This window comes from Hyposmocoma kahamanoa, unplaced genomic scaffold (genome assembly GCF_003589595.1).
Source record: "Hyposmocoma kahamanoa isolate Upper Pololo Valley unplaced genomic scaffold, ASM358959v1 100021, whole genome shotgun sequence".
Classification (NCBI taxonomy): Eukaryota; Metazoa; Arthropoda; class Insecta; order Lepidoptera; family Cosmopterigidae; genus Hyposmocoma; species Hyposmocoma kahamanoa.
This window is the reverse complement of record NW_020653200.1, coordinates 7,051,371-7,073,554: the sequence shown is the minus strand read 5'-3', so window position 1 is coordinate 7,073,554 and position 22,184 is coordinate 7,051,371. Positions and strand designations below refer to the sequence as shown.

At 36.3% G+C, this 22,184-nt stretch overlaps 1 protein-coding gene across 3 annotated transcripts; it reads left to right on the top strand.

The window, feature by feature from the left end:
- Window positions 1-5,923: 5,923 nt before the first annotated feature.
- On the top strand, window positions 5,924-21,179 carry LOC113226584 (carcinine transporter-like). 3 transcript variants are annotated; one of them, XM_026459290.1, is made up of 13 exons: window positions 5,946-6,062; window positions 6,146-6,176; window positions 8,896-9,087; window positions 9,205-9,421; window positions 9,517-9,703; window positions 10,334-10,463; window positions 11,429-11,557; window positions 12,222-12,414; window positions 18,329-18,434; window positions 18,618-18,865; window positions 19,332-19,411; window positions 20,686-20,861; window positions 20,952-21,179. In XM_026459290.1, the coding sequence occupies exons 3-13, from the start codon at window positions 8,976-8,978 to the stop codon at window positions 21,126-21,128; spliced, it is 1,755 nt and encodes a 584-aa protein (XP_026315075.1). In that variant the 5' UTR covers window positions 5,946-6,062; window positions 6,146-6,176; window positions 8,896-8,975; the 3' UTR covers window positions 21,129-21,179. The 3 variants fall into 3 exon arrangements, with proteins under 3 accessions (XP_026315083.1, XP_026315075.1, XP_026315066.1); XM_026459298.1 differs by lacking the exon at window positions 6,146-6,176 and having other exon boundaries at window positions 5,924-6,062; XM_026459281.1 differs by lacking the exons at window positions 5,946-6,062; window positions 6,146-6,176 and having other exon boundaries at window positions 8,527-9,087.
- The last annotated feature ends 1,005 nt before the right edge of the window (window positions 21,180-22,184 follow it).

Here is a 22,184-nt window from a genome sequence, read left to right as displayed (position 1 = left end):
TCGAAAAGCAATGCTAGGATCCGAAATAATAATGATTCGTTTATTTGCTTAAAACATGGTATAACAGAAGATGTTACAAGAGCCAGTGCCAGTACAAACATGTTTCGCATATATTAAATAGCATACGAATGTCTAGTTATATAATGTCGATACACTAATTTTGTCAAGAATAATAGATCTTCAAGATAAAATCTTAAATCTCATTTTCTGTCAAATATTTCGTTTAGGTCATAAAAAAATATTTTTATTTAACCACTTGTACAGCTTTGTTTTAAATAAATTTACGTGTGATAGTTTACTCTCAAGTGGTATTTTATTATACTATATATCAACACACATTTATAAACATCTTTTACTGTATTTAGCAGTTGTAGGAATAGTGTCAAGTACAAGTCTAATCGGATTTCACATCACAGGCTTTCTTAAACAAGCTGGCGGGGCACATTGCGAGAATAGACGAGACGCACTGGACCAGGCGAGTACCTGAGAACAATGACGATTCCGCGATTTCGACGCGAACCATAGCATATCGTGTTGTTATAGCTTGAAAGACTCTGTACCCACTGCACAAAAGTCACATTATTACGCTTAGTTTTTGAAATTTCTTCATATTTAAAAAAATTGGTATTCTTTTTGATATCCAAGTGACCTAAGCGTATTCCATAAGCAAAAAACCCTGTGTTTTGTACGAATGGAATGATTACGCATTGACATCACATAATATGAAATAGCTAATCTGGGAGACTCGATTCTCGGACACTGCGATATTTACTCGTTTTGGAATAACGTTGTATCGTCAATGTCTACAGAAAGTGTGACTATAATCTTTGTCGTATAAAAAACATTCACGACGTCGACAAAGAAGCTAAGACGAAACATTTTTCACAATTTTTATTTAAACACGTTTCGTTTTTATCTTTTGTATTCAAAACATTTTTTTGCACATAAATCTAAAAGCTGTGTAGTCTGTATTGCTATAACGGTCTACTTGCCATAAGTCTCCGCGAGTGACTTCACGATTTTATTTTCCATGATATGCATGAGGTCCGCTTCGGGTTGATACATGTCTTTTGTCTTGTGACACCGAAAGTGTTTGCGTTCGATACATTCAAGTTTTTTCATTATTTCATAAAATGTCACAGTCCATGCTTCACTATAATCTAATACGTGGGCCCACTATAAGTTTCCAGAATGAACAAGAAAAAAATACTTTAAATGGTGAAAAATACTTTAAATGGAGAAAAAAAAGAAATGAATTTATTATTTCTCAAAATATTCTCTGTTAGCGTTAATGCATTTTTTCATATGAATGAACCAATTTTGAAAACAATTATGCCACATCTCCGTGACAATCTCTGAAACATATTTTTCATACTCTTCGATAGCCACTTCAGGTAATGAAATTCGTTGACCGCGTAACTGGTTCTTAATTTTTGAAAATAAATAAAACTCGCAAGGTGCCAGGTCGGGACTGTACGCGGGATGGCTCATAAGGTCAACGTTGTTCACCTTCAAAAATTCATTTGTCCGTCTGGCCGTGTGAGAACTCGCATTATCGTGGTGCAAGATGATACGGCGTTTACGGTTATTTTTACGGAGTTTATCAATAACTTCCGGCAAACAAATGGTCGTGTACCAATCACTATTCACGGTATAATGATTCTCCAAAGCAACAGTAGCCACGTGTCCAGTTTTATTAAAAAAAGAAGCAGTCATCCGCTTAGAGAAACTTTGCACGCGCGCCACTTTGGGTGGTTTCGGCTCATCTCGAAAGACCCATACGCTCGATTGCTGCTTTGTTTTGGGATCGTCACTATAAATCCATGTTTCGTCACCTGTTACTATGTCCCACGCCAAATTTGATGCCCCTTCGTTGAATCTGGTAAGCATGGCATTGCACCAAGTGACGCGATCCAGTTTTTGAGTCTCAGTCAAATTGTGCCGGATCCGCCGACAGCACAGATTTTTCACACCCAAATGTTTGTGTAGTATTGATTGTATTTAACTCATGCCTATGCCTGAAGATGCCCGAATCTCATGGTATGTCACATGCCTGTCTGTTTTGATCATACGACGCACAGCATCGATGTTTTTGTTGTTCACAGCAGTGGACGGGCGACCATCACGAAATTCGTCACTGAGATCCACATGATCGCGTTTATATTCTGCAAACCAGCTATAAATAGTCATCTTGCATGGAGCTTCACCGCCAAAAGCAGTTTCAAGCCGAGCGAAGCTCCGCTGAGCTGTTGAATTACACTACGAAAATTTTCACTACTTAAATCCATGGTGATGTAGACAACCAATTTCTAAAATGACGCCACAATGTAAAAACAAGTGACAGTCCTGACTGTATTCTACAGCCAAACAGTTCCATTTTAAAATTTTGTAATTACTTTTTAAATATTGTTTATGTAAGTGGCCAGTTCCGGAAACTTATAGTGCTCCCTATGTACTATGGCCTAAATTCTCGCCTGATGAGAGACCCGTGCCGAACAGTGGGACGTATAAATGAGTTAATTGATGATGATGATGTTATAGGGCCCCACTGGAGACGCTGTGCTATTGCAATTAATATTTTTATGCAAATATTTTGTGCGATCACCCACGTACCTATATCGTCTCTACAAACTGCTGGAAGAGGTACAATAATCATAAATAAGTGTTCAGTGTAACCGGACAAGAACCGTCAAATAATGCAAATATTTTCAACACTCTATACTCAGGGTATTGGTTAGTTATCTGTAATTTTTTTGATGGTGTAATTTTAAATCCAGAACGAACCACAAAAGGAGCAACTTTTTTCGCGTTGTAGCCTACCTACCTATATTATTATTAAGTCTATTCTTTCTTGTACCTTGTCGTTGTACTTCTTTACAATGAGTTCATTTTCGCAAAATAGTATCTTGAGTAAGCATATGTTTTATTTTTGCACTTTCTTTAAAATGTGATAGTGGAACGAATCATATCTACATTTATAAGTACCTAGGTAAATATGTAAGCTTACAGATAAGACAAGATCAGATATATCTCAGTTAAAAGACGCCGCTTTGTACGCATCACTTACTGTTATTCCGAGTCACAATTACAACTAATGATGCAACCAATTCATTTGTTGCTGGTTGAATTGTTCACTTTGAGTCACTTAAATAAAAATAATCAAAGGCTATCTGCGGTCATCGTCGATAATAAATAATGAACGTAGGCATTATAAAACTCATAAATGACGATATTTCCTGAAAGGTCATATCCAAAACAGTTTAAAAGCGACCAGTAAATATTACACATTTTAATAGAGTAGAGATGGACTAAGACTTATTTCTATCTTGTATATTGGGAAAACCATCTCAACTCCATTAGTAATAAAATCCGGTTTAATGGTTCTACATTCGTTCCTGATTGCATTTCTATCAAATCATTGGATATTTATGGACGTCATTAGGCAGGAATAAATTTGTAGTTAAAAAAATCCATTAATTTAACTTTAGTTTCGTCTCTGGGAGATGCCTCAAAATCCTACAGATATCTTTATTCTTTGCTAGTAGGTATATAGATATCATTGTTTATTTGTCCAAATCGGAGCTTCTTCCAATGGTTGAAAAAAATTAGGACGCTTTCATACTACACGCTTATAGAAGCGCTACAGTGGCACCACTGTGCCGCTGCTGTGATTATTATTAAACCTGTGATAACTGCAACTGTTATGGACAGTTGTGTTGCTTTCCACCATAAAAATAAAGAGTTTTCAAGAAATTCGTAGTGGCCATATTGTTTTTGTACATGTGGTTACACTTCCTGTAAATTTTAACAGGGATGTACTCGTCTCTTGTTCAAATACACAATGAGATATTTCTTCCTAATGACACAGTTTGCGTGCAGATGAGAATCTTTTTCGATTATTCACATTCAAGTCTATTGTCGTTTACTCTATTTTTATTTATTTTTCGTTATATCTATTTTTCGTTTACTTCCGTTTGATTGATCATCTTATTTGAAAGTAGATAATAATAATGTGAAAAAGAACGACATCGTTTATCTGTGGGGCAAGCATGACGAGAACGATATAACACGCGAGATAACTGCTATTTCGCATAGAGGATAACAATATCTCGCTCTTGTATTTCGTGTCAGGGTTATTGGTTTCTTAATAGGGAATGCCCTGTGCTATAAGTATCCGAGTAACGAAACTCAAAACAGTTAATTTCCCAAATTGGTTCTACCAATTTTAGTTCTGGTTGGGAATCGAACCCGAGATCTCCTTATTCAGCGTCGACAGAAGAAAACCGTTGAGCCACCGTGGTCGTTAAAGATTGAGACATGTTTATGAAAGCTATGAATTATCGTGGACATTTTGAATTACGGATTACCGAGATCATATTAGTACATCATATTAGTCATATTTTCGAAGAATATTATAGGCATATTTAGGCATAGGCATGAGTAAAATACAATCAATACTACACAAACATTTGGGTGTGAAAAAGCTGTGCTGTCGGTGGATCCCACACAATTTGACTGAGGCTCAAAAAACGGATCCTGTCACTTGGTGCAATGCCATGCATACCAGATTCAATGAAGGGGCATCAAATTTGGCGTGGGACATAGGAACAGGCGACGAAACATGGATTTATAGTTACGATCTCAAAACAAAGCAGCAATCGAGCGTATGGGTCTTTCGAGATGAGCCGAAACCAACTAAAGTGGCGCGAGTGCAAAGTGCCTCTAAGCGGATGATTGCTTCTTTTCTTAATAAAACTGGACACGTGGCTACTGTTGCTTTGGAGAATCATTATACCGTGAATAGTGATTGGTACACGACCATTTGTTTGCCGGAAGTTATTGACAAACTCCGTAAAAATAACCGTAAACCCCGTATGATCTTGCACCACGATAATGCGAGTTCTCACACGGTCAGGCAGTCAAATGAATTTTTGAAAATGAACAACGTTGACCTTATGAGCCATCCCGCGTACAGTCCCGACCTGGCACCTTGTGAGTTTTATTTATTTCGAAAAATTAAGAACCTGAAGAGGCTGTCGAAGAGTAAGTAGAATATGTTGCAGAGATTGTCACGGAGAAATGGCATAATTGTTTTCAAAATTAGTTCATTCGTATGAAAAAGTGGACGGTGCTGCAAAATAAAGCTGCGGCATGCTTAGGGATATCGAGACGGCTGCCTTTGCGGGTGCTTTGGCAGCTTTGGGATGCTTAGGTCTGACACAAATTACATTAACTTTTTATAATATCAAATGACGGGGTGAACAAGTCCTGCGCCTGATGGTAAGCTACACGCCTGTTCATAACAGTTGCAGCGCCACTCTGAGCTTTAAATCGCAAAGATCTGAGGGGCACTGCCACTGCGCCCTGGGACATAAGTTGACAAGTCCCATCTGCCTGTAATTTCACCAGCACACTTACCCTCCAAAACCGGAACACAGTAAAACCGACATTACTGTTTGGCGGCAGAAATAGCTAGGGTGACAGTATTTTTCTGGATGTACTCTTTCACTAGGAGCTCTACTGTTACTTCACTTACTTTACACGTTTCGGCCTTTTGAGTTTTATCATAAATTTTTATTGTATAGACTAGTTAAAACTTCCGTGTAAACTGACCAAACAAACCATATTTTTCTTTAAAAACTCTTGTAAACAATACTAATGCTCCTTCATTTTATTTATAGATGCTTGTTGTGTATCAACTATGATAAACAGACTGTTATAGGACTAAGTTTTCATTTTTCCGTATATATGTATTACCTATATACTTAACAATAATTCTTGTGTGTTCACTAAACAATGAAGACGTCATTGGTTTGTTTGCCCCTGCCATATAACAATCATGTCGTTGCCTAGACACTGAACTTATAAACGAGTGGCAATTAAAATCGGGCCAGTTACGCAGCCATTCGCTTCAGATGTTCACTTTTGCACGAGAGCTCATTGTGTTAACAGCTGAACTTTAAAGCAGTCGCAGTTGTCAAGGGTCAAGCTAATTCATTTTATAACTGCTCGTCTTCGAAATCAACCTACAGTTTCTTTGGTGGCAACTAAGCAGACATCAGGTAACCACTAACATTTGAATCCGGAGAAAAATCTGCTCACTTTTGTTTTAATTTTTTTTTACTTCGGATTGTAATATTTTTAGAGGGACTACCGAAACTTCACAATATTAAAATGTAAGTATTTTCGTGTATGATTTGCCGCATGGGTATACTGATTAATGTGTGTGATAAACTCATCATGTTATATGTCACGACATTATGTAATAAGCATGAATATTCATTATCTATATGGCCTGCTTGGCAATATAATAAATATAGGAAATGAAACGATTTTCTTTTTCGGATCTAAGTCGCGTATACTACATATTTGTTTCTTCAAACAAACCAAGATCACGATAGTCGGACGACAAGCAGCCGTGACATTTCCGAAAGCCCGGGCTGTAAAGAGTTTCTTGTTTTAAAACAATTAAGATGCGAGAAAAATAGTTTCATTTCCTACGCGTAATAATTGCGAAAACCTAAGATCTCGAAATATAATTTATATAATTACTTAGCGGACCACAATCACTACCATTACCTGGTCTCAAACTAAGAAACCTTGTCCTGTAAGTACCAGAGAAACTAAGACTTGAAATAATTAGAAATAATTAAGTTCACAGACCACGTAAATACTAGTAAAGTTAGTTTCCCAACTTGGTCCGACCGGGAATCGAACCCAGGACCTCATTCTCCAGTGCATATTGAGATAACCGCTGAGAAACAGATTTTAAATAGTTACTAAAACTATAAGAAATCATAACAACTTAAAGAAAAGAGTAACTTGTAAGTACCATTATAGACGAAACGAATAACATTTTGATACAAACAAAAACCTACCCCAAAAGCTGCTCTTTGCTCTTTGTCGCGGTCTCCTCAACGATAATTGAAACGCATGAAGGTCTCGTCAAAAAAAAAACTTTTTGGGGCCCAACCATAAGGTAGCTGCTGTACACTGTAATGGAGTTCCTCTCATCAGTCTGCCATTTCCATCATCAGATCAGATCTAGGTCACCATGTTTTATTTGAAGTGGGTTAGCAGAAAGTGGATAAAATTCAACAAACCGGATTCAAAACCTAATTTGCCGCCCTTAGGGATGGTATATTTTCTTTAAATTTAGATCTAGACAGTAAGATCACTATTGAGGTACCCCCTTTCCAACAAAAAAATAATCATTGAAATTGGTTCACAAATATCGAAGTAATCGCGAAGGAATCGCGTACGTAAGAAAAATACAGTCGAATTGAAAACCTACTCCTCAAAGTGAGTTAATTATCTTCAGTTCCAAAATTGCTAGAACGGTGACAATTAAGATGCATTATTTCAAGACGAATGTTTAAAAAACGAAAATGATAATACGTCGAGTTAGTGGGTTTTTCACTGAGGGTACATAATTAACGTATTCGATTAATATCGGTAAAGACGGTAGATTGCCTACGAAATGTGTGACAGTTAACACTCGCACAGACATCTAAGTTCATATAAACATTATGTAGTCAGTTTCTAATTTGCTCGTTTATTATTTTACATAATATTTTCACTCATTGCTGTCCTTTTACTATTTATTCAATTGTGTGAATTAACACTGTCGTGTGGTGAACCGGATCACTGATAGCGAATTGTTAAAATCGTATTCAGTTATTAGTAAGATCGTATCGTGACTCGATCGTATAAGGGTGAACTTGGTATGTTGTGAGATTGGGACTGGCTAGTTGAGGGGTATTGGAGGCCACGGTAGTGTCTAATACGATTTATTTTACACTATACATAAAACCAGTGATGTAACTTTATGTAAATTAGTTTGAAGATGCATGTGCACCATCGTTATAAATATTGTTTTTTATTAGTTTATTTATGCTCGTGATCGTGTTGTTATAAGAATCCCGGGCCAAATGCAGTTAAGGGACAGATAAAAAAAACATAAATCTGATAATCAACATTTTATAGGGAAATAAATCAGGTATCAACACTTGTTTATAACCTAGTGGAAAGTAGGTTGTTTATATACTTAGAGGAAATAAAAATAAGTAATAGACAGCATAAGTTTTTCAAAACAAGAACAATGTTATTTACATTCCCTTTGCTTTAACATTTATCTAACGTTCACGCAAGGCCGCGAAAGTGATAAAGTGTTTGATTTACACTTACAAAATGTATGAGAAAACATTTTTGCGATTCCTAACCATGTTGTAACCTAACTTCTCCTTTTATGTTAGGGATAGTCTCTTAAGAATATTTTCCTGTAAAGAAATTTGTATTACTACAAATAGATATTTAAATAATGTTGTAAGTTAATAAGTAACAATGAACATAATATAGACTTAAACTTTCGCCTTATTCTTAACATTTCAAAATTGGATAATATATTATATGTAATAAATATAGATGATACGTCAGGATATTAGCCAGGTGTGAAAATAATTCATTTTTTTTCCGTTTACAAAATATGTTAGTATAATGTAAATAATACATTTGTTACACGACCCTGTACATGAATGGCAGCATGTATACGTTATCAGTATTTTAATTCTATAGTAAATAGAAGCTCGTCAATCTCATTTACGTACGTATGTAAATACACATATTCATTTATTAGTCCCGCGTTGCCTGTTTGTTACATATGAATTCCGACTCTTAGTAATATCCGAAGCCTACGATGTTCCTGTGAGTCAACACTGTTGCAGTCATAACCAAACCATATTCGTCTATGAAAGACATTTAGTCATACACGAATCGACAATGCATTACTTTAATTTCACTACGTAACAACTACATAGTCGTTTATTTAAATTGTTTTGTCCTCATATGTAATACTAATTCTCCCCTAATGGTCTTTAAATGATCCTTCTCTTTCAGACAAACGTCCGCGCATTACATTTCAGAAACTATAATTACATCAAGGAAAGTGTATTTTAAGACAAAAACGATTTTTGAAAATGGAATCACGTGAGAAAGACGTAGCTGTCGAGGTTAGCGTGACTACACTCCACGCTAAACTTGGCAGCAGCGACCTAACCAAGCCGCCTTATGCAGGAGTGGATGAGGCAGGTGGGTAATACCACTACACAGGTGTAGTGTATTTTCCTGTTTATGTTTAAGTAAATAAGAGACGTGTTAATCTAAATGAAATATTTTTAATAATTTAAAATTTTGTATCGCGGGCAGGAAAGACTTCAGAGGGTGAGAGGCAGCTAAAAGATTTGGACGACTTGTTTCCGTACATAGGCGAGTTTGGATGGTACCAACGACTTTTGTTCTTGATGATGTTACCTTATGCTACCTTCTTTGCTGTGGTGTACTTCGCACAGATTTTCATGACAGTTGTACCTGCCGAACATTGGTGTAATGTGCCGGAACTTCAAAATTTTACTGTTGAACAACGGTAAGTATATCTACCATGTGAACCTGTAAAATCGCATATATTTCGTTCATTCTGTTATGTCCATGAGTATGTAATAATTCAATTTATTCCCTTAGTCGCTATCTTGCCATACCACGAAGTGACGATGGGTCCTACGAGAAGTGCTTGATGTACGAAGTAGATTGGAGCAGCGTTTTGTCGAATGGAACCCGTCATCCAGACCGCTCATGGAGTACTTCACTCTGTCGCTACGGCTACGAATTTGAATTTACCGACGTGCCTTATGAAACAATTGCTACACAGGTTTTTCAGTAATATTTTTGTTATCCTGAAATCGCCATCCCATCAAATAAGAACCAAGTTGTCTTGGTATTCCATGATTTTTTTTAAATAAAATTCTTCTGATAACTTGAGAGTTGATACTACTTCAGCTCAAATTCAAACATTTTTCCCATACTAATTTGGTTCATATTGCTTGAGTCGGGCAGCAGGGACACTGGCTTTATTTCAGAATTATTTTTTTCACAAACGAAAGTAAAGCCATATGGAAAATGTATATCAAATAGTATACGTGTTCTATTTACTTCAGTTGATATTTAAAAAATCATTGGTAAAGGTACCTATTCAATATAGCGGTTTTCATGTAAAATTTCAATGTATGTTTGTATTTTTTTCTATCGCGAAAATGTTTACGAATCGTGTTTTCAATGTATACCGTCAAATTTACTATATTTTTACCAAAGTGAGTGATTGAATACTTTCACTGTTATGTGGAATCAACCAAAGCCAGGCAGTATATACCTACTCTTAATGAAACTAAAATAGTTGTACAGGGGTGCCAAATTATGCATTATCGCATTATTCTGTACCATTTTTTATTATTTCCTTTGACTTTCTTGTTATTAATAATTATAGTGTTAAATTGATCTGCAGTTAGGATGGGTGTGTGAGAAAGGTGAAAACGTGGCGACTGCTCAAGCGGTGTTTTTCTGCGGTGCTATCGTCGGCGGATTGCTCTTCGGATGGTTAGCTGACAAGTATGGTCGGGTGCCCGCATTATTCGGTTAGTGATACACCGCTGTAGCTATTGTATAAATTCGCTAGCGAGTGTAGTGCCTTGTTTTGAGTTGTATGCGCTCTTGGACTTGTAGTGTAATTCGTAACCATTTAATACAAGAACTAATTAATATCCTTTATAATTTTGCTATAGCATTTACATGTGGATTTACATATTTAATAGTCAATTCCACAGCACGTGCATGTAAAATTTTTTTTTGACAGGCGTTCAAATTTTTACATCAGACTTTATTATTATTACCTCCACTATTATTATACAAAAAAACCAAGGATTCGAGTTTCTTGTCTAGGTACAAATATAATTTTATATTTATAAAATACAAAGTCATACCTATACGAATCCTGCACCCCTGTATATACAATGTGTCAACATCATTATTTGAGAATTGTAACTTACTCCGATTTTTTTTATAATACGCAACAACGCACACACTCAACATAGCGCCGCACTAGGGAAACCCTGTGTCGCGGGTGCCATGGACACATACATACGAGTACATAGACAACCACAAATTACACCGAAACTCACGAGAGAAATAAATGTAGGCCATATAAATATTTCTCCCGGCCCGGGAATCGAACCTGAGACCTCTGCGACGGTGGCAGTCCGGCATGGTAACCGTTCGGCCATAGGGGCAGTTTTGAGTAAGAATGGTTACACACGGTGACTTTTTACGAACGTGCGCTTGCATCGATACACTTGCGATTTACAGGCGATTGTATCGATGCAGTCGCGCGCTTGCATCGCTGCTTCAAGTCGCGCGCATGTGTCAAGATAGACGATTAGCGACTGCATCGCGTTCGCATCTCGTTTGCATCGCTTCTAAAAATTGCCGTGTGTAACCACTCTAATAGTATTGAAACTAGCAATTCAAAGAAGTGATCGTTTGTATAATATTTTGATCTGTGGTTGACTTACTTTGTTACTCAAAACTTTTAATGTTAATTCAGGAGCTAATATGGCAGCACTGGCCGGGGGAATGGGAACCGCATTTTGCAACGATTTCTGGTCATTCTGCGTGTGTCGCTTCATTGTCGGCCTCGCTTATGACAACTGTTTCATGATCATGTATATCGTTGGTGAGTTAATTAAAATTCAGCTTTTAATTTTTATAAATATATAGTTACATAAAATGACTCATTTATGGTAAAGCATGAATACCATATAAGTTTCTGTATTTCAACCAGTTTAGACCGAACTTCATACATATCTCGTTGGATGAGAAGAACTAACTACAGTCTGTTTTTTTTGAAGACGGAGTAAAGTGACATTTGAAGGGTGGCCAATTTTCATAAAATTTAAAAAAGTTTTATCGACAGATTGTAAAAGAAGATAAAATTGTGCCAAAAATGACTGAATTGTGAATGTTACGACGTTCTAATGATTATCAATTGCGTTATTACCATACTAGTATCGAGATCAATATTATTCATATAGATTTTAAGAAGAAGAAGAATAGCTGGATTTCATGATCAATATTGAATTAAAATGAAAAATTTTAAAATATGCCTCCCCTTTGTAATTTTCATAAACATAGTTCTACATACAGTGTATGAATATATGGACTTACAAAAATTGTCAATTCAAATGAACTTGTGCTCTATAATTGGTTGAGGATTATTCAAAGTTCGGCTATTTATTCCATAAGCGCGTCATTTTACTAAGTCTTCAAAAAAGACAGACTATAGTTTTTACCTGATTTACGTAAAACAAAACACTTATTCTTAATCATTTCGCCCACAGTGGTAGAATATGTAGGCCCTCGATATCGCACGATGGTTGTCAACCTTTCATTTGGAGTTTTCTTCACGGGGGCCGCGTGTGCGTTGCCGTGGATCGCGCTAGCGGCCGCGGATTGGCGGTTGTACGCCCTCGTCACCACTGCGCCTTTGATTCTTGCCATATTCACGCCATGTGTCGTTCCGGAAAGCGCTAGGTTTGAAATTTAAAATTATTTGTTTTTGCTATTTTACTTTTAATGTTTCTTTACTGCAAAGTTTCTTTACGGCAAATGAAACAATCCCACGAGGTAGCTTTATTTCTTGTTAATTAGGTAAAAACTAAAACAATTGTATTCACTATTTAACTTCTGTTCCGGGGCAGTTTTCGTGTGCTTTCCGTAATTATGAATAAAAGTCCAATACGCCCACAAAAAATTGCAAAGGGACAATAATTGCAGCATTTACTATTTGACGTTGCTACAAAACACACCTTATGGTAAAAGCATTGACTTACAATTAAGTCAATGGGTAAAAGTAAGTATTTTGTGACAGCTTTTTATTTTGTTATTGTCAAATGTCTTTTGTGCTTTCTGCAATGGAAAACTAATTCATAATATTATATTATAATAAGCATTCCATCAACTATACCTACGCATTTTATAGTTTCATAAAAATCTGCTAAAAGTCATCGGCACATTTTATGAAATTCCCATCGAATTTTTATTGTATTGAAATTGAATTTTGTTGCAATGACAACTAAATACCAGTGTCGGCTCTCATGGTTGAAATTTTTTATTTACACTTTTTAAATTTTTAATATTACAAAATGGGGATAAGCGCGATAAATACCATAGTCAAAAGCTTCAATTTCGCTCCAATTCTGAAATAGGTGACCTTAAATTCGAGTAATTAAAAATATTTTGGTGATAAGGGAAACGTCCCTGTAGCAATGAATATAGAGACTTATTAATCGATCCACATATATGCAAGTCGGTATCACAAAACCTCATGCCCACAGATATTCTCAGGATAAGAATACTGATTCAGGAAAACCAGGATCTATTTATTGAAGAGGAGTACCAGAAGCTATACAAACCGAAGTCACATCAATCACTCAAACTTCTGGTATAGTCTGCCCAAAATACACAAGTCCAACGTGCCGTTGCGAATGGTCGTAAGTGCTTTTTCTACTTACGAATCTGGCAAAGCATATTGCGTAGGTATGCCTAGGTATTACAGGCACTAGTGCGGAAGACACCGTCTTTTGTGAAAGATTCAAGGCTTTTATGCAAATAATAGAAGGGCCTCGTATTGGAACGAGAAAGCAATGAATGGTACGAAGAAGAAAATGGTAAATTTCCACCACTAATATTCCAATCGAAGCTTGCCTGCTTGTAGTTAAAGACAGACTGAAGGACAAGTAAATGCCGTCAAACTGCGTTGATATATTGTAACACTGTTTGGAAGGAAAGTATTTTCCTTTCCAGAATAAATATTACCGCCAGGTAGATGATATTGCAATAGGAAGCCAAAGTAGACCTGGTAGCCAATATATGGATGGAACATTTTGTGAAAAAAGCACTGAGCACCGGCCCTAGAACTTTCAAAGATATTCGATAGATAGACGATTTCCGTATCATTAAGTGGAACAGGTAGAGTAGATACATCGTCTTTAATCTATTAATCCGAATATGAGGTTTACATACGAGATCGAAACGGACAGGTCGCTATCTTTCTTGAATGTCAAAATGACAATGAAATCATGGTGAAATCCGATGGATTAACACACTGTGTTTACTGTAAATCCACTGACACAGACAGATACTTACAAGTAATGACGTCCTTAAAAAACAGAGCTTACGACCTCTGGGACTTTGACGGCCTTTGTTTCTAAGTGCATTATAAACGGTTATAATGCACTTAGAAACAAAGTATACCAAGTAAACCAACGACGCAAAGAGCCTATAAGATGATTTAAGAATCCAGTGGTTAGTAAACAACCAACCTTTATGCCCTATGTTAAAGGATAGGTGAACACGATTGGCCACGTTTTACCTCAACACTCGACACGGACAAGGCGAAAAGATGAATGGTTATCTCAAAGAATGTCTTACCACTTCAAATGCCCGGCTTCTTCAAAATTGACTGCAGTAGTCGTAGGTCAGATGAACAGAACTATCACTGAATGGGTCAGAGGAACTTATACATAGGGCGCACTATAAGTTTCCGGAACTGGCCACTTATATAAACAATGTTTTAAAAGTAATTACATTTGAAAATGGAACTTTTTGGTTGCAGAATACAGTTTGTTTCATCGGACTGTTACTTGTTTTTACATTGTGGCGTCATTTTAGAAATTGGTTGTCTACATCACCATGTATTCAACTCATGAAAATTTGCGTAGTATGATTTTAACGACTTTAAGTGTAATTTAATAGCTCAGCGGAGCTTCGCTCGGCTTCAAACTGCTTTTGACGATAAAGTACCATGCAAAACAACTATTTATAGCTAACTGCTAACGGCCAATTGGCCAATTGGCTTCTTTTAATTGTAAAATGAGCAAGAAGGTAGACCAATTTCTCTGCAGACCGATTACCACAGAACGAATAATTAGATTTCAAAATAATATCGGCAACAGTTTAAATTCCCTATCCCATATACCGGAGGATCCAAATACTTTATATAACACGATATTTGGTTTAATTAAAAATGAATTTGACAATATATTTAAATCGAAAACATTAACTTTCCATAGAGAGACTAAATTCAACGACTGGGCAACAGTAGGTATTCATAAGAGTAGGTCTCGTTTGTATGAGCTATATGCTATGAAAACCTATAATACTAATTCCAATTTCATAGAATATGTTAGAATTTATTCGAAAATATTTAAAAAAGTTTGTGTAGCTGCTAAGGTTAAGTTTCACAGCGACAAAATTAGACAATCGATAAATAAATCTAAAACTACTTGGAGCATAATAAATAAAGAGTCAGGCAGGGTTAAACTACAAGATAGAGATATAGTTTTAGAATTAGACAGCAAACTTATAAAATCTAAAGATAAAGTAGCCCAAGCTTTTGAATCGTTATTTTCGGAAATTGCTGTGAACACTACAAAATCATTAAATTCCTCCCCTTCACTTGCTATTGATCTCCTAAAGGAAAATGTTAACGTTTGTGGCAGTTTATTTAATTTTCGTCATGTTAATCCACAAGGCATCATAAAAGCTTTTAAGTCGATACATGTTAAAAAAACTGAAGATCTCTGGGGCATATCAACTAAAGTTATAGACTCAGTTATTAATCTCATTTCCCCACAGTTAGCTGTAGCTTTCAATAGGTGCGTTGACGAAGGTGTTTATCCCGATTTAATGAAATACAGCAAGGTTATTCCCTTATTCAAAAGCGGTAGGAAAGTTGATCCTAGCAACTATAGGCCTATTTCAATTTTACCAGCTTTAAGTAAAATATTCGAAAAGGTTATGCTAACTCAATTACTGTCCTATTTCGGTAGGAATCATATTTTTCATAGTGAACAATACGGGTTTACTAGTGGTAGATCGACTAGCGATGCGGGGGTAGCGTTACTAAAACACATCTTTGATGCTTGGGAAAGGTCCCAGAACGCTATTGGTGTTTTCTGTGACCTCTCAAAGGCATTTGATTGCGTTGATCATAATACTCTTATTAGGAAGCTGGAACATTACGGTGTAAATGGCAAGGCGTCGAAACTTGTCTCGTCATATCTCAACGGTAGAATTCAGAAAATAGACATAAATGGAGTGACTTCTTTGGGTTCTCCAGTAAAAATGGGTGTTCCGCAGGGCTCAATACTTGGACCTTTCTTATTTCTGATTTACATTAATGATCTGCCATTCTTTGTTAAGGACCATTGCGAAATAGTGTTGTTTGCTGATGACACATCCTTGATTTTTAAAACAGACAGACATGACATTAACTATGACCGTATTAATGATACCCTCTCTAAGGTAGTTTATTGGTTTAATGCTAACAATTTATTGCTTAATGCCAAGAAGACAAAATGTGTTAAATTTGAATTACCTAACGTAAAATCGACTAGTCCAAGCATAGAAATAAACGGAGAAAAGTTAGACCTTGTTAATAAAGCAGTCTTCTTGGGAGTGACCTTAGATAGTAAACTTCAGTGGTTTCCACATATATCGTCCCTGGCCAGCAGATTAAGCTCCGCTGCATACGCAGTCCGCAGAATACGTGAGCTTACCGATGTTAGTACTGCTAGACTAGTTTACTTTAGTTACTTCCATAGTATAATGTCCTACGGGATTCTCATGTGGGGTAAAGCGGCAGATATTCAAACCATATTTGTATTGCAAAAACGAGCGATTCGTTCTGTGTACCGTCTAGGCTCTCGGGTATCTCTCAGAGAAAAGTTTAAGGAGACTGGTATCATGACTGTGGCATCACAGTACATTTACTCAAATATTTTATATGCCCGTAAAAATTTACATAATTTCAATAAGAAAGAAGATATCCATAATATTAACCTTAGAGCTAAGTCCAAACTCATGGTACCACGATTTCGTTTAACCAAGGTAAACAACTCTTTTATGGGGAACTGTATACGTTTTTACAATAAGATTCCGGAGCATATATTAAGTTTATCATTTCCTAAGTTTAAAAACTACATTAAAAATATTTTGATCGAAAAATCATATTACAAAATTGAAGACTACGTGTTAGATAAAGATGTATGGAAAGACGACATGGCTCCAGAATCCACACAAATTTGATTCAAAGTGTATTCCATAGCATTTAAGTTTATTGAAAAGAGCAATCCCTAGAGTTTCTTGCTCGTTCTTCTCAGGGAGGTCAGCGTAGTGAACGAGCAGTAGCTTAAATGTAGCTTAAATGTGACGTTTTCAAGTGTAAATTTATTTTACCTATGGAATAAATAATCTTTGACTTTGACTTTGACTTTGACTGGTTTGCAGAATTCAAACCCGGTCGCGTGAATCTCAGTGACAATCCCTATATACAGTCCCGACCTGGCACCTCGTGACTTTTATTTATTTTCAAGAATTAAGAACCAGTTACGCGGTCAATTATTTTCATCACCTGAAGAGACTGTCGAAGAGTATGAGAAATATGTTTCAAAAATTGTCACGGATGAGTGGCATAAATGTTTCCAAATTGGTTCGTTCGTATCAAAAAGTGCAGGAACGCTAACGAAGAATATTTTGAGAAACAATAATTTATAGTATTTTTTTCTTATAAATACCGGAAACTTATAGTACGGCACACGTAGTAGCTGTCAGAAGAAAATAAAAAACGCCAATGTAATAAATCGGTCGCTAGATCGAATTTCATCATACGCAGATTCTTTCTATCGATCGCTAGTTTTGATTATTTATTTATATTCAGGTTACGTTGACCCATAAATACACACCTTATGGCCTAACATACATAATAATATAATAAAACACTAATTATTTATTTACACGTATAGTTGTTCGTGAAGCGATTGAAATAAAAATATCCAAATAATTTAAATCGGGAGGATGGTTTCAGATTATCTGCAGCGGTATTTGCTAAAACTCGGTATCATTTTACGCGATCGACTGATTGCCAGAATATGGCTTCCGTGTGGAGTAGTCCACAGTTAGTGATATGTGAGGCAGTTTTTTGACAAATATTGCGAGAGTGGGTGAAGATTCCACCGCCGAGACGAAGACGTAATGTCGCATCACCTGTCAGCCCATGACCATGCAGTGCAAACTGGCTAAAACGTCGGGACAGTGATAGGTGTGCATATCAAAATATTTGTCAAATATTTAAATAAATATTTGTTTCATCGCGTTTATCCCCATTTTGTAAAGGTAGTAAACTTTTTTTGACATAACATTTCTTTTTCTTTGCCGATGATTTTCCTTAGATGTAATTATCCTCTGCATAGACCGCCTTCAAATATTTAGGAATAAGCTTAGATGATAATCAGCACTAAATACTCTTAGTTAATTACCTCTTCAAAAGTATGGTGATTGTTGAAAACATTTTTTTTAGAGCAGCAGTTGTCAACCATCATAGTGATGGTATAGATTGTGAAATTTTTAATTTTTAAGTTTAAAGCAATTCGATTTTGTTTTCCAGATGGCTGATAGCACAAGGTCGTATAGATGAGGCGATAAATGTGCTGAAAAAGTTCGAATATATCAATAGGAGGAAAATACCGAACGAAATTATGGAAGAATTTAGGGTGAGACAAGGAAAATAATTTGTCACCTACTGTAACGCGAAGGAAAGGAATCAATATGGAGGGTGGCTCCATGTATGATGGATCATTTATACCATCCCGTGTATATCTTCCAGAAATTGTGTCAATTCGCTAATTTATATCGTTTTATCATGATTACCTCTGTGATTTGACATAAAATTGCAGGAAACAGCAGCGGAACTAGCGAAGAAAGAACAAGAGGCCAAAAATTATTCAGTGCTAGACCTTTTCCGGAGTCCACGTCTACGACGTCATACCGTAATTCTGGTAGTGTTATGGGCTTCAATCGCGATGGTGTTTGACGGGCATGTGAGAAGCGCCGGCGCTTTCGGGCTGGATATGTTTCTCACCTTCACTCTAGCCACCGCCACAGAGCTTCCAGCAGATTTACTGCTCATTTTCCTGCTTGACTTGTTAGTGTGACTTTTTTTATGGTGTACGGTAAATAGTTTTAATAGTGTAGCAGTCACTAACGTCTAATCAATTCAACAAAACTATCCGCTCGATTGGTTACAGCGTTCCAATTAATATGAGATAGCATGTAATTCGCACGTAATAAATAAATTTCCTAAATACGTACAAGAAAACCAATTACCTACCAACCTACCTTCATTCCAATATGGTAAAATAATAATCATATAATAATTACAGACTCTCGGTCGGGTAGTAACTACCGCTCTATATTCACTTGGCATATATTAATAATGTTCAGTAGAAATAAATGTAATGTGGTTTTATTGTTAAATTTCTATAAATTCGTATTTATATTATAATATGTTTTCTATCACGTTTGTTCACAATTTCATCACACGGATTCTTGTCAATAATTTTAGCGTTTAAAATAAGACTTGTGACATTTTGTTCCTTTTTATTTTATAGCACCGGACGACGTTGGCTGACCTTCAGCACTATGGTCATCGGAGGCCTGTTCTGCTTTATTGTAATAATTGTGCCTTTTGGTGAGTTTATTTTTTTAATAAAATATGTTCTGTCATGTAACCGGGCTACTAATGTATATAATCATTCTATTTTGGGATGTCCTGAAAGGGATACGTAGGATGAGATTATCGTCGATCGATGAGCACCCTATTCTATTTTTGTTGACATTTTTAAGTCCAAATTTTCAGCGGCACGGAATCTTAGTAAGTTTAAAATCTAGGATTGCCCCAAATTCAATGACTTACAAAGCGTTTGCGCACTACGTTCGATTCGTATCTGGCGGTCTACACTCGATCTCCGTCCGACATCTGTCCGAAACAATAACTGCCAAATAAGCAATACTTGACCAAATAAAAAGACGCGTAATACGAATGAAGCTTCATACTGAATACTTGTCGAATCTCGAAAGTCGAATGTTTGTCGAATATTACTTATTTGACAATAATTGTTTCGGACGGATGTCGGACGGAGATCGAGAGTAGACCCCCAGTTTCAAATCCGAGAAATGGCAGTCTGAAGTAGTCGTAGTTCTATTTACGCACTAAATCGATGAATCTTACGAATTCTGTCTTTCGAAGTCGAGACTACCTTCAATTCAGATCGTTAATGCGCGGAACGAAGTAACTACAGTATCATTTGTATTTTCGCTTGAGCACTGAGTCCGATCCAGGTCCGAACCGTTGGTGGGGGCGACGCGGAGGGATGGAGGGCACTTATTATAAAATTTCTTGCTATGTTGCCTTAGTTCATCGGATTATTATACAATGCCCCTCCGAAAACTCAATTCATCAGGAGAATGTATAATTTATCCTGAAACTTCGCACGTACAATAACAATGTCAAAAGCAAATGAAAGAACACATAGTTAACGAATAACTTAAGTGCTGCATTCAACAGGGGCCTTACCATGAACTCTTATTACGATTCGGTTTAGGACCTAAAATGAATCGTAGTGATACAGCGCTACATGAAGTGTATATCACTATCCCGCTTTTTCGTCGTTACGAACCTATACTGAACTGTAATAAGAGTTCATGGTAAGGCCCATGAGCACCAGAATGATCCGAATTTCGGATTCGGCTCGTAGTACTCAAGCGACATCCATAGTTGTTCCGAGTTTTCTAGATCTGGATATTCTCAGAGTCGAAACGTATACGGATCGGGTACAGTCAAATCCTTACGGTATTTATGCGCATTTTAAAAACTGTGGAGCAGTTTGATTTCTCAACATGTTTAACTAATTCAAATGTAGGCTTTTAGTGGGTGCATTGACATGATTGATTACGCTTATGCAGGGGTACCGTCAGCAGCAGCTGGAGTAGCAGGCCGGTTTGCAGTAAACATTGCATACAATTTAGGTATGCAGTTCGCTGCTGAATTGCTACCGACAGTAGCGCGGGCGCAGGGACTTGGCCTCGTTCACATCGCAGGCTATATCGCTACCGTGCTCGTGCCTTATATCATATACATGGTTAGTTATCTCCATGTATCCATTTGTATGATTTGTTCAACTGAATATACTTAAGAGGTAATCTGATCGATATTTATTTGTTTCATCTAGGGTACCTTCGCTTCTTACATCCCACTGGTAGTACTGGGATGCCTAGGGTTTATCGGAGGCTCAATGTCACTTTTACTACCTGATACGACCGGCGAGCCCATGCCTCAGACGCTAAGAGACGGCGAAGAGTTCGGGATACACCAAGATTTTTGGGACGTTCCATGGCTCAAAAGGTAAGTAGCCACTACCTAGTCGCGTTCACAGACGGAAATGACTATAGATAAAATAAGCCACAGAAACGGGAGCGCGGGAGTAATGCGGTTTTTTGATGTCCCATATTATACTTACTTATTTTCCTTTCAACTCATTGAACGGACGTAAATTTATAACTGCAGTGAACCCGCTTACAAACGACGGCGGCAATCGACGTCTGATGTGAACGGGGTCTATAAAATGCACTTATATTATACTGTCGCAATTATATATATATATGTATATATATATATATTCCAAAGATTTTTTTTTATACATGAGATACGTTTGAATATACCTTAGGTATATTTGTAACACCAATGAGTGACTCAGTGTACGCCAGTGTTAAATGCCAACATGAATAATAAATGATAAGACATGATAAAAAAATTACAAGAAACTGCTACAAAGCTTACGTTAGAATAAAATGCAATTTTGTGGGAACACGGAAGCCATTTAATTTTCTCCAAATGGGCAGAACCTTAAACCAACACGAAACTGCTCGGGAAAAACGGTTATAATTCCGGCAATAGCATTCAGTTACATTTATATTTCTGGGTTTAATGTTATCGTAAATTAATTACTTACTTTATAATTTTTTTTTTACAGAAACAAAAGCTTGGACAAGGGTCAAGTAAAAGGAAAAGAACAAATGTAAAAAAAATAATAAATGGTTAATAAATTAATTCATAAATTTAGAATGTGCATGTGAGAGTAATTTTTAAATGTACAGTTTATTGTTTAATAATTTATTGTATGTATAAATTATTATAATCCGGTGTAAAGGAAATGATCTTATTCAAACCTAAGAATGTTATATTGTAACATTCAATTAAAAAAAAATGTTTTTGTAAACACCTACTTTCTTTTCAAAAACAGTAGCGATTAATAATGTTCGATTATTTTATTTTCTTGAAAATATAAGATTTAGTCACCACTTTTATATAATACCTCAAAACTTATTTTAAAAACCTTTTCTTTTCGGCTCACCAATGTATCTACTAGACAAACATACCTTTAAAATGAGCCGAATATACATTC

Bases quoted from the DNA above. Each gene is read 5' to 3' on its own strand.
- LOC113226584 (XM_026459298.1), top strand. From the start codon at position 8,976: ATGGAATCACGTGAGAAAGACGTAGCTGTCGAGGTTAGCGTGACTACA. The intron at 9,422-9,516 runs GTAAGTATATCT...TTATTCCCTTAG, and splicing joins AATTTTACTGTTGAACAACG to TCGCTATCTTGCCATACCAC. The intron at 19,412-20,685 runs GTGAGTTTATTT...ACGCTTATGCAG, and splicing joins TGTAATAATTGTGCCTTTTG to GGGTACCGTCAGCAGCAGCT.